Source organism: Vigna unguiculata, chromosome 4, assembly GCF_037176805.1.
Source record: "Vigna unguiculata cultivar grain cowpea cultivar isolate G323 ecotype 2 chromosome 4, ASM3717680v1, whole genome shotgun sequence".
NCBI lineage: Eukaryota > Viridiplantae > Streptophyta > Magnoliopsida > Fabales > Fabaceae > Vigna > Vigna unguiculata.
The window spans coordinates 31,406,290-31,419,668 of record NC_140795.1 but is presented as its reverse complement, the minus strand read 5'-3'; the positions used below and the strand labels follow the sequence as shown (position 1 = coordinate 31,419,668).

General features: G+C 32.8%; 2 protein-coding genes across 2 annotated transcripts; both read left to right on the top strand.

The window, feature by feature from the left end:
* Positions 1–3,600: 3,600 nt before the first annotated feature.
* Positions 3,601–11,121, top strand: LOC114180376 (uncharacterized). Its single transcript, XM_085671988.1, has 12 exons — positions 3,601–4,045; positions 4,127–4,175; positions 7,136–7,209; positions 7,937–8,008; positions 8,895–8,971; positions 9,146–9,379; positions 9,460–9,710; positions 9,804–10,016; positions 10,103–10,195; positions 10,272–10,380; positions 10,470–10,807; positions 11,050–11,121. Exons 1-12 carry the CDS (start codon positions 3,696–3,698, stop codon positions 11,119–11,121), a joined length of 1,932 nt encoding a protein of 643 aa, XP_085528114.1. The 5' UTR covers positions 3,601–3,695.
* Positions 11,122–12,506: 1,385 nt separating this feature from the next.
* Positions 12,507–13,106, top strand: LOC146887027 (uncharacterized). The gene has a single exon (XM_085671987.1). The coding sequence runs from the start codon at positions 12,507–12,509 to the stop codon at positions 13,104–13,106; it is 600 nt and encodes a 199-aa protein (XP_085528113.1).
* The last annotated feature ends 273 nt before the right edge of the window (positions 13,107–13,379 follow it).

Here is a 13,379-nt window from a genome sequence, read left to right as displayed (position 1 = left end):
TACTCTAGCAACTGGGCCAAAGCGCGAGGGCGCCCCATACTCGGACCAGGGTGATCCCAGTCATTTGTTCCTTATCGGGCCAAGACGTACCAGCCATACACCAACAATAATAAAAAAATTTATGCCATTTATCATTAAAATTGGTACGAAAAATTAACACAATGACAATTTTATAATAAAGGAAAAGATTTTTTTTATGTCAGTTATACACGAGATTAAAAAAAATCTGCAAATAAATGTAGTACTTTTGGTAATGAATTAGGATTAAGAAAACCGAAAAAACCATTTATCATCTAATTTTATATACCAATAATTTAACCATCATATGAGCTATGATACCGTTGAAGTCATTTTAGTTGTAACAAGGAGAAGCAGAGTTATGCTACATACTGAGGATTTATATAAAATTGAATCCAATTAAAAGATCTTTTGTTTAAAATATTATTTGTGGACACTTGAAACTTATTGGACACGACTGAGATAAGGGGAAAATTTATGTACTTTTAATTGTATTTTTTAATCTTTATCAATATCCTTAAATTCTTACATAAACTTAGAAAGTGAAAAAGAAAATAAAGTCTATTCACCATTAAAACAAAAATTAATAAAAAACGTAAAGAAAACACATTTGGCTTTAAGTAGTGGAAAAAAAAAAACATGTTATAGATTGGTAGCCTCTTATAGTGATGTTGATTGAAGCTATTATATCACATATATTTTACTCTTATAGTCATGTCCTTGACATTAGGGACGTGATAGATATCCCACATCAAGTAAACATAAAACTAAACAAAATAAATAATAGACTTTGTGACGACTCATTAATATAATATCTGAACCTTTAAAAGTTTATCTTAATTATTTTCTATTGTTTTGAGGAAGGATGAAAAAGGCTGAGGATGGAAAAAAGCCAGCACAAAGATAATGTTGTACTATGACGGGTACAAGACATCATTGTACGAAGACTCAATTATTGGATAATATTGTAGGATAAAAATGTTCATCCTCTCCACATGCGTGTGCTAGTATACTACGTCTTTTTTCTACCATTTAGCCCAGTGATACGAATCATCATAAGCCATTAATATTGCAAAGCTCAAACCTAATAAAGAAATCAAGTATTAATGATTATTTGTTGTAGAACAATGATTTTGGGAGTTTTGAACTCAGGAAATGCGAAGCATTTTTGTGAGTCGCCACTCAACCAAATAGAAAAACACTTCCCCTTTTGATGTTGTGAAGCTATACAATGTAACCACAAAGATAAAACGCCCGGAACCTTAGCTGGGACATGAAGAACGCGTGTCTGGAGCAACCGTGTGTAAGTCCCTTCTGTTTTCATTGACCGTATATTACGATTGGAAAATCAAAGTATACCCAGAGGTAGTAAAAAAAAATGAGAGTTTATATTCCGATTGTTATATAGATTGAAGTCTAAAATAATTTAAAAATATTTAAAATTAGAAAACAAAGGAATAGCATCGGTTATAGAAGATAACCGAAGCCTATATTTCAATTAAAGACTTTGTTTCTTCAAACATTCGAAGTTCAAAATAATTCAAAAGTATTTAAAATAAAAAAATAAAGGAATAGGCATTGGTCTTGTGGGATAACCGAAATCTATTCGTGATTATATGTTTTGGTTCTTAAAAAGGAAAAATATATGATTGATCATTGTCCAAAATAATTCAAAAATATTTAAAATTAGACAGCAAGATAATAGGTACCAGTTCTTTGAAAACTGAAACTTTTGTGACCATTTATGTTTCTGTTATAGTAATAATCGAAACATGTTATATGCCTCGATTTTTGTTATAATGAAGCATATTATCATTTTTTTAATATATTTTTTTGTTTTGGTTTTTGCCTAATAATGAACCTAGACAAAAACAGAAAATACACTAGCTCGAAACCAAAATAAATATATATAAATTTTGTAGTAGGGAAAGAACTTTAAATAATATACGAAGTATATTTTACATATAATGATTATAAAGTAGACCATATCAAATTATTGTACATGTTCACTATATAATTGACATTTGATTTCCTATATACATTATTGAATTCTGGTGCATGTGGGATTGTCGAATCTCTAGACAAAAAAATAATAATTTCAATTACTATATATAAAAAAATATAAACTTGTAAAGTACTTTAAATAAACTAATTTATTACTTGTTTTCAATTAGTTATGATATGAACATGAGTAATGGTTGTTATTCATTGCATAACATAGTAACCACATACATACATATAAGTGTTATCACTAAATAATAGTAATGTTTAGTTCTTGATCCCCTACTACGAATTCTAATACATCTTGTATGTATAAGTACAGTGAGATCTCACTAATTTCCTATGTTCGGTTGCATGCAACCTTCTTTCATTCAAACAATTGATACAATGTTAAAGGAGCTATTAAGTCTCTCAATTGCATGCAACCTTCTTTCTTCTGATTACATTATCTTTTGTATCCTTTTTTTAATCTATTTTTCACTTTCAATTTTGTGAATCTCCAAATTCTAATACAATTTTGATTATTTTTCAACATAATTTCTATGAATTTGGATCCATCCTAATTTCAGAATTCAATTTTGGGTAGAGGGTTCATTCTATAGAACTTGATTTCTATCTTGGACTTTTCCTTGTTTGTCTTCCCAGGGTGAAATTGAGACACAGTGTCATTCTTCCTTTAAGAACGAGAGAGACGATATTAGGTTCAAAGAACACTCCTTTGAGAGTGGTTAAACCTTATTATGTTGGACACCCTTTGATTGTTATGTAGACTAGAATGTCTCGATAGATTATGCAATGGTTGAATTAGATGAGAAAATCATGTGCACTTTGTAATGTAATTTCAAATCAAGTTGTTCTTTTATCTGTTAATATGTGATAACTGAAATGGTGAAGATAAGATACAGTAAGGGGTTGCAATTGAATAACACTATCACTAGGTTGTCTATCATATTTTAAATTATAGAATGTATTGTTCAATTCATTCTAAATTCATACCTTTTTGGTTTCTATCCATAAACGTAATCTCAGCTAATTCAAATTTGAACTTCGAAGGAATAAAACACATACCTTTTAATCAGAAATTGAAAAACCAGAAATATTATATTATAATGAGATTCAATTTTTACAATTTTACATTGAATAACTCTCACTGTAGAGCGAAAGTTCAAATAGGTTGACAATCATTCATTTAATTAAATATAAAAAATTAATTGTTTTAAAAGTTAATGGCAGAGATGACGTGACAAAACTTTCTCTAATCCAAGAAAAACTTTCCACGTCTAAAAATGATTCACACTAATCTTAAAAACAATAACGGTCAAGTATGTTTCTTTTCACCATATTTCACGACATCATATTCAACGACAGTGTGAGATCCATAGTAGAAAGGTTTGTTTGACCGTTGTTAACAGCCGATTTCTTCGGAGAGTGATAATGTGAAAAGTGAAAATTAATGTTCACAGAAAACACTAAAAAAAAAAAGATATATAGCATGGATCATTTTATGGAGGTTAAAAAGACCTCCAAAAATAAAACTCTTATGTTCATTTTTATGGAGGTCATTTTATGGAGATGGGTCATTTTTAAAAATTGATAACAGAGGAGGTTTTTTTATTTTTTTTAGGAGGTTTATAACCTCCGCAAATTGGAATACATTTTTCTTCGAGCAAACACACATGTTCCTCCCAAATCAGAAAAATTGGAATGAAATTTTCCACGACCTAAGTTTAGTGTCGCAGCCTCAACCAATCGAAATCCTGAGTTCAGTGTCATCTCTGTCGCGCCGTCCGATCTCCGTCGCGCCGTTCGATCTCCGTCGCGCCCTCCGATCTCCGTCGCGCCCTCCCATCTCTGTCGTGCCCTCCCATCTCCGTCGCGCCCTCCCATCTCCGTCGCACCCTCCCATCTTCGTCGTGCCATCACCGTTACGCCGTCGCGCCATCTCCGTCGGCGTTGTCTTCTTCGCTTCATCTCAGTCGTGTTGTCTCTGTTTCCCCTTTCCGTCGTTGCGCCATCTCCTTCTGTGGTAGCCTCTTTCGTTATCTATTTTCTGTTCACTGTGTGAGGTAGAAGTGTTGGATGTTATATTTTGTTTTTTCTTTAACAGGCGATTCGGACATTGCTATCGAAGGGTGCTGCCTCTATTTCCTATCCTGGTAGTTATTCACTTCTCTAGTAGATAAACATTAAGGTTAATTTTGCTCTGTTGGCTATTTTATGTGAATAAAAGAAGATAAAGTGAATTGAACTTCTGCAGTATGTTTAATGATGCTCACAATTTCTTGTTTAAGAAGACAATTGCTCTGTTGGCTATTTTATGTTTAATGAAAACTGATAGGTTGTTGCTCCCACTTGGAGCAGGGGAGAAATGGCTCTAGAAAATCCATTTTGGCTCTAAATTGAGAAGGTAATTTAAATGTACTTTTAAAGAGGGTGGAAAAGCTGTCTGTAAAAGAGAAAAGGATTCTGTGTTTTCTGTCCTTAGTCTTTTTCTTCATAGTTGATTATGTGTTTTTTACTAAGAAATATCACCTTTCCCAATTTGATAGGGATTTGAATTGCTAAAATTCAGAGGCTTCTGTTGTAAATACGCGCAAAACAATTAAATCTTAGGATGAAAGTTATTTAAAATGGATAAGCTATATGCTCTTCTGAGTGGTGTTTATTAGTTAACTAAAAAGATAGCTAGAAACCAGTAAACTAGCATATTTACCTATAAGTGTTTGATTCCATAATTAAAAAAGTAATGTAAAAAATTATAATTATATATTTTTTATATAAACTTTTTTAGACGTTTTTCTTTTTTGCTTATTGATGTTTGAGTTTTATGCAAATCTTGAATTCTCATGATTTTACAATTTTGAGACATTTTTTTTGCATCCTTATATTTCATGATAAAAATAGAAAAGGAACGTCAATGAGTTTATATGCATTATTATTTTAAAAGAGAAGCTATTAACCACTAGTGTGGTAAGCCACACATTTCCATTTTGTTAAAGTCATGCATGAAAATGGATACACTGTTGCTCCTTCCTACTTTGCATACTATTTTTCTGGTTACTTATTTATTTGTCAAAGTTGACATGATAATTTAAATATATTCTCTACTATTTTTTAACTGTAATATCTAATAGTAACTTGGATATGTTTTTCAAAATTTTTAAAAAATTCTAAATACAAAGTACTTAATAACATATATTGATACAGATACACATATCCCTATATATGTACGACTTGACCTTTTTAAGAGTGCCCTAATTTGTAGGTCATTGTTCACTGCCATAGAACCCCAGCTATAATAATCCTTGCTTTATTGTTTATTTCATAAACAGACAAAAGAAAACTATATAAAGATGAATAGTTATGGATTTGAGATGGTATAAACTTCAAAACTGGAATGAAATATGAAGAAATCAATGGAATGGAATATGCTGACACCCTGTTGTTCTGGTTGGGAAATTGGAACCACAAAAACTGAATAATAATAATAGGTTATTGCATAGAAATAGGAACTCATGATAGTGAAGATATATGTGAAGGTGTGCGTTGAGTTTTCCATTCAAAGAGCAACAATCCCGCATGACCTTTTTAGACCAAAAGTTGTGTGCATAGGAAATAGACAGCTTCATCATCTTTCCATGTTGTGCCTTATCTATCTTAGATTTGACTATTGTAAGAGAGAAAAAGTACATTTCCTAATGAATTAATCGAATATAATTTACTTTTTTAATAGTCTTTTTTATAATACATTATATGTATCATTATTAGTATCTTTATTAGTATCTCCTTTCAATTTTAGAGCACATTAATTTACCATATTTCTTATTTAGTTATTGGTGAACCATATTTCTTATATTCTTCTATGTTTTATAAGTGTTTGTGTATTTTATAAAATACTCATTGTCATTTTGTTTAGGTATCTATTTCAATGGATAAATCTTGGATTGTTAAACCTCGGAATACAATTGAATACTCAATTGGTTTAAAAAAATTCTTAGATTTTGCTTTTGAAAATGGGGCTGTTGAAAATGGGGTTATCAAATAGTACACTTTCTGTTATTTACTATGTTTTCTTTCAATTATGGCTAACATAACTTCTTTATTTAGATTATGAATCCAGAAACAACAAATACAATGTCTAATGACTTAAAGTTTCTAGCACGAGGTCCATTGGAAAATGCTAACAGATTTACTGCGTACAACATCAATGGGTTTAAATTTCGAACATTGACTCGAGATGAGGGATTGAGAACACAAAATAGTGGTGTGTTTTTAACATCTAATACGGCTTGTGTATCAAGCAGTGTTGACAGGAACTTAAGGCAAGTAGACTTATCCTATTATGGAAAGTTGGAGGATATCATTGAGCTTAATTATTATGGTCTATTCAAAGTTGTTCTTTTCAAGTGTAAGTGGGCAGATACTACACGAGAAAGAGGATATAAAAAGGATCAATGGAATTTTAGTTGTGTTAACTTTGATAGACTAATTCATATTGGAGATCGTGAAGAACATGAACCTTATATTTTGGCATCTCAAGCACAAATGGTATATTATGTAGATGATGTGGTCAATAAAGGATGGAGTGTTGTTGTGCATTTAAAGCCAAGAGATTTGTATGAAATGGGAGAAATAGTAGAAGAGGTATATGAAAATGAGCCATACCAAGATCAAGAGCTAGAGAAATTTTATAGTAATGACAATGAATATGTGAAATTGGCTACAAACCATTTAGATGGTGATATCCCTGACTCAAATGTATGAGTTGAAAAAATAATTAGTAATAAATTTTTTCTTAAAGGTAATGATTTTTTATATTCAAAGTTATTTTCAATGCATGTATACTTGACTCATGTTTGATTTCTTAATGTTGCTTCCTCTTGTCAATTTCAGGTTAGGAAGGACATATATATAAAGAACCTATAATAAAAAGTGTACTCTTTATTCTCTGATTCTCTTTCTTCTCTAGTTCTCTTTCTTCTCTAGTTCTCTTCACAGGTTATAACTTATATACTATGAATCTCTTATTTTTTTTCTCTGCTACAAATTCTCTTCTATACTTTTTGTCCTTGTAGAGTTTATAAACCTCATTTTGTCAGAATCAATTCTGCAACAGAGAGCATATATTGAAGGCTCCACAGGTGGTTTCTGTTGTTTTCAGTCCTTCTTCTCTTGCTCTCACCCTGGATGGTTAGAACTATGAATCTCTTATTTTTTTCTCTGCTACAAATTCTCTTCTATACTTTTTGTTTAGTTTCAGTCTCTTCTATATTTTTTTCATCTGTTAGGTCTGACCTTGTTGTGAACTTACCAATTGTTCTGATCTAAGAGCACTGTAAGTGAAATGGTTCACTCCTAAAGAAGTATTTATTAATTTCCTATAAATTGCAGTGCTTTTATGTTATCCATCATGATTTTTTCTGTAAATGACGTTGAAACTGAAACTAAAAATAGACATGCTGTAAATGATTTTTTCTGTTACAGTCACTTGGTACTTTCATCAAGTGAATCATCAAATTCTATAAGCTGTGACAGTGTTCCCTTCAAGTGAGGTAGGTCTATACTGTTTGTCATATTTAGTGTAGGTAGTTAATGTGTGATATAGCTGCAATTGTATTGGGTGCTAATCTGTTATTAGTGTGGGTAGATTTAATGGCAACAGTGCTTGTTTTGTCCTCAATTCCTTTTCTCTCACTGAAATCTGTGAATGTTTCATTTTTAACTGTGAACTGTTTAAATTGAAAAATATAATAAAATAATCATGACCACTTCTTCAGTTTCTCTCAAAAGACTCTGCTATCATCTTTACAAACAAGTATGTGCAGAAATTATAACTGCCTACTTTTCTCTCTATTTCTTTATGATTCTTTGAGCTTGCTTCTACACTTTATGATTCATTTTTTCCTCCCTGTCTTAGGAACTTGACTATCAATTTCTTTTCTGGTGAAATTCCTAACTATGGAGTACTGAGCAACTTTGGCATATACTTGTATGTACACCTTCCTTTGCATGAACTTCTTCATGTTTTATGCTTTTGTGATTCCATTTTACATACATGGAAAACTGAATTTTTATATCAGGATACTTTTGTAAATAAATATGAAATGGCTTGTGCTTTCTTTTCCTTATAAATAAATATATTCCATAGGGTTGGTGTGTCTCTCTGCCTTTCTCCGGAAACCAAAACACTTTGTGTAAGTAATTCATTGAACTAGAACCATATTGTTTATAGATAACAATTAACTTTTAGTTCAGATGAACAACTAAGTCAGTTGCTTACTATATATCAGTCTTTAACTATGTAGCTTAGCATTGTTTCTTAACAAAGTCGAAAATCATGCAATATAGTGAATGCAAGTTATTTGAGTTTCTTTTGGCAAAGGACTTACTAAATATATTTTATGCGTGCATCAGTAGAAATCAGTTAATCATTTGATTCTACTTGTTGAAAGTACTCAATGGTAAGCTTTTTGGTCTGGCAGATTGGCATCTTTTTGGTTATTTACCTGAACTGTAGTTGTCTTTGAATCATCTAGACTTAGAAATCATTTTCTCCATAACACTTTGACTTTAGCCTTGAGGTCACTCTCAAATCAATTTCCCTAGCCCCAACTGGTATGTAATAGTCTGGCTAGTTTTTATCCTGCTCAAAATCTGAAAAATACATTCCTTTTTTGCGGCTGTACAAAAACAACTTGACAAATGAAAGCCTGTTCATTAATTAGATCTTCCAAAAGATGGCTTGTTGATCTGGCTGCCTCAATTCGATACACTTTCAGCTGAAATGTGCATCATTCTGATGCTGTTATCCAAGTGCATCCTTGGTTCTATTATATATGTACTTTTGTAATGACAAATTCATTGCATGTAAATAGGTTTGAAGGTACTCACCCTTGGATTTCACTTGGTTTTCCTGTTGTACTCCCCCATGCTGAAAGTGATCAAGCTGCAGGTAAGTCTCACCCTTGGATTTGATTTTCCTAAATAGTATCTAATTTCCTTGATTTAGAACTACCATACATATTATAGAATTATGGTCACTATTTTGTATGATAATCCCTATGCATTCTTTATATCTAGTTTTCATTGTTGTGATTCACTTTTGGTTTTTCATAAATATATGTAGCCATGCCAAAGGTGAAGCGTTTCCGAAATCCACAGAAATCATCACTTCAGCCTCCAGCTAATTCTTTACCATCAACAGATCCTGCACCAACAAATGAAACCTCATCACACACTTCATTGAGCACAACACCACCAATAGATCCCTCATTGCCCACCGAGAACTCACAACAACCTGAAACATCTACAAAACATGTTCGACGTGAATCTTCATCATATTGGACTGTTCATGCAATAGGTATATGTCATATTTATTTTTACATGACCATAATTTTTAAAATTTTACTTATGGTTAAGTAAGTTGTTTTATGGTTAAAGACTTAGAAGGAGTTATCAAGAAAATTAAGGTGAAGGTCAGAGAAGTAAATAACTTACCTCGTGGGGAACGCATCATTGTGGACTTTGATGAGTTAGGCATGGCAATTGGTGAAGGACAAGACGTGCTTGCAGGATATTGTGGTACATTGGCAATTGATTGTAATTTGTTTCCAATTAATTTTGAAAGATGGTCTGGGAAAACAGGCATGCCTGACACTTACTTCTTGGAATGCTTTAAGGAAATATTACAGGTATATCTTTATGCATGTTTGACCTTATATCTTTTGTAAATGTTACATTTACTCAAATGTTTACACACTAACTATGTCTTCTTTTTTCAAAAGCCTCGATTTTGTTTTAAGACTGGTGAAGCTAGTGCACAACGGTATTGCAAACTAACTCTTGGTAGGAAGTGGGCTGCACATAGGAAGAATTTATGGAATGAGTTCTATGATCCAACGAAAAGCAAAAATGAAATCATAAGTAATGTGCCAAATGGTATAGACAGAACTCAATGGGCTCATTTTGTTACTTATCGTCTAAAACCGGAAACATTGGTACAAGTTACATTATTTTGAATGTTGTGAATTGTTTGTGTAGATATTTTTGCATTGTTGTGAACTTACAATTTTTTTGTTCATAGGAGATTTGTAAAAAAAATAGAGAAAATCGCAAAAAGCAAGTAATTCCTCATACCGGTGGTTCCAAACCTATGTCAAGAAGAAGACATGAGATGGTAATGATATTAGTTAACATGACACTTTACTATTTTTTAATTTTTACTATTTAACTTAACTTCTCTTTTTATTTAGTTTTTGGAAACTGGACAGCTGCCTAGTCGGGGAAAGTTATACATTGATACTCATAAAAGAAAGGATGGATCATTTGTAAATGATGCGGCAAAGGCTATATCGGTTAGTTGTACCATAATATGATATTTTCATGCGTTTTCCTTCAATGTTTAGCGTTTTCACTACATATTGTTGTATGCCTATAGGAACAAATTGAAGTGGGTTTGACTCAAAGCACTAATGATGAATCAGAGGTTTCCCCTAATGATGTTGTTGGTAAAGTGTTAGGCCCAGAGCATTCTGGGAGGGTGCGATGCATGGGTTTAGGAGCAGCTCCTACTAACTCATTTAGAAATACAAGATTTCGACTTTCGGATTTAAGCATTGCTTCATCTAGTGCTGCCACATCATCAACATCTTCTGATCAGTGGCAACAAAAGTACACTAATTTAGAATCCCAAATTCAAACCACCTTGGGTGCACTAAAAGCCTACATGATAATGAAGGAAGGAAAGATCCCTGATGAATTAACTGCCTTTTTTGATCCTCAACCACAAGTAAGTTATGTCCAGCCTTTGGAAACTAATTATCTTGGTACTTATTTGTGATTTATTTGTGATGTGATTTTTGATACAAGAATTATACTGTATCTGTGTGAGTTAATCATCGATACCAAATAATCATGATTTTTGTGTAGGTCAATGATCTAGTAATAAACTATTTTAGTATATGCATGTTGATTTCATGATTTGAGGTTGACGTCCTTCTTGCAGTTAATATTTATCTTTTATAATTTCAGCAAACCGGTGATGCAAATGAGCCTGAGTCTTCTATGGGTACAAGAGGATCATCTGGTGGTAGCAACATTTAGGGTGTTGATGATGTTTTTTAGGATGAAACTATTTTAGTGTATTATGAACTTTGAGTAAGTATGGATTAAGTTGTAATTGTTTCAATTTAAATTGCTTTTATGTTAATATGTTGATTTTGAGAATCAAAAGTTCTAAAGATATATATTTGAGAACTTTGGTTGAAGTATTTGATTGAAGTTTACAAAAAATATTGTTGATGTAAAAATATAAGTACCTCAAATGATGACATACATTGTCAAGTATAATAGGAAATTCTAATTACAAACAAAATATTATTTTTTTTATGAGATTTGAATAATGCAAGAAAAATACAGGATTAAATCTACAAATTAAATAATACAAATGAAACAGGTTAAAATTTTTACAATATAATCCTCAAATTGAGGAGGGTATTAACCCCCACAAAAAAAATGAAAAATAGGAATTTTGGAATCAAATAAGTTTATGGAAATAAAGGAGGTTTTAAACCTCTACAAAATAATAGTCATGAATAGGAGAGGTTATAACCCTCCATTAAAAAACTTCCACAATATAAACATGATACCAGGGGTTATAGAAAATCTCCACAAATAACTTGTGGGGAACCTAACTGTGGAGGTTTGAAAAACCCCTGCAAATTATTTTGTGGAGGGTAAAAACCTCCACTAAACGAAATTAAAACCTCCACAATTTAGCTTTTTTTTGTAGTGAAAAAAGATACAAAATAAAAAATATGTTTATTAAGTTTAGAAATAATATATTTATTTTTATTAATTACTTTTTTTATCCTTTTTTTAATTTATTTTACTTTGTTTTATTATATTATATTATATTATAATCTTTTGTTTTATTTATCATTTTATCTTATTTTATTTTTACTTTTATTTGATTTAAAACAAATGAAAAAAATGGAAAATGGATGATTGAAGTGAGACAAAGAGAAAAGCAATGTTCTTGCACACACTATCAGGTTTTTTCTGTTAGCAGGTTCTATCATTTCCTCAATGGGTAACTGTCTCCAGGCACTAATGTCACCACCTATTGATTATACACCAAAAGGGAAAGCCAGTAACGTGTTGCGCTCTCTATTAGGTAAACTTAAATGTGGGTAGTTGGAAGTTGCTATATTAATTGTCTAGGACATTGCAAAAGGTTGAGAGTGAGTCTAACTATGATTAAGCATGCAATAAAGTTCATTAATTGTGAGTTAGGTAGTAGTTATATTTAATGAATGTAATTGAAGGGTCATGTCCAAAGGCCTATAAAAGGACCATGTAGTGCTTCATTTCAACACACAACAAATCTGAATACAAAGAGTGTTTATCTAGAGAGACTTGTTTGTCAACAAATTGGCATCAGAGCTTGAGAGCCTGAGTGTTTGAGTGAGTTAGAGAGTTTGATCGAGATGGCCAGCTTAGCTAACAGCATGCCCCTGCCGAATTTATCAAAAGGCGTCAGCTATGATAATTGGAGCCTGCAGATGAAGGCTCTCCTTGGTTCCCAAGAAGTATGGGAGGTGGTCGAAAATGGGCACCAAGAACCAGAGGACGTTGGAGAAATGACGATAGCCCAGCTTGTTACGTTAAAAGCAACACGGGCAAAGGACAAAACGGCTTTGTACATGCTGTACCGAGCTGTTGATGAGTCCGGCTTTAAGAAGATAGCAAATTCTATGTCTTCAAAAGAAGCGTGGGAAATTCTGGAGAAGGCATACAAAGTGGATAACCGTGTGAAGCAAGTTCGACTTCAAACTCTCAGAGGCGAGCTTGAAAGGATGAAGATGAAGGAAGATGAAGGGGTTGCCGAGTACGTCTCCCGAGTTGAGACCTTAGTGAATCAGCTCTGTAGAAATGGAGAGATGCTGCCCGCTTGCCGAGTGGTGGAGAAAATCTTGAGGTCGTTGACCGACGACTTCGAGAATATAGTTTGCGCAATAGAGGAATCAAAAGACTTTATAGCGCTCTCGATGGAAGAGCTCGCTGGGTCGCTTGAAGCGCATGAGTAGCGGAGAAGGAAGAAGGAGGAGGAGTCCCTTGATCAAGCACTCCAAGCAAAGGCAACCATTAGGGAGACGAAGGTTCCTTATACTTAGAACACTCGCAACCGAGGTGGTAGAGGCAGGGGAGGATATGGAGAAGTCAAGAATAGGTCAGCCAAGAAAACTGGCGTGGTCGAGGATAAGGTGGAGGTCGTGGTGGTAGAGGCCGAGGAGGTCAGTCAAACAACTCAGGAGTTGAGTGCTTCAAATGTGGTAAGTACGGTCATTTTGCTAAAGACT

Excerpts from the sequence above, each read along its gene's own strand:
- LOC114180376 (XM_085671988.1), top strand. The coding sequence starts at position 3,696 with ATGTTCCTCCCAAATCAGAAAAATTGGAATGAAATTTTCCACGACCTA. Across the intron at positions 4,046-4,126 it reads TTGCGCCATCTCCTTCTGTG|GCGATTCGGACATTGCTATC; the intron begins GTAGCCTCTTTC and ends TTTCTTTAACAG. Across the intron at positions 10,808-11,049 it reads TTTTTGATCCTCAACCACAA|CAAACCGGTGATGCAAATGA; the intron begins GTAAGTTATGTC and ends TTATAATTTCAG.
- LOC146887027 (XM_085671987.1), top strand. The coding sequence starts at position 12,507 with ATGGCCAGCTTAGCTAACAGCATGCCCCTGCCGAATTTATCAAAAGGC.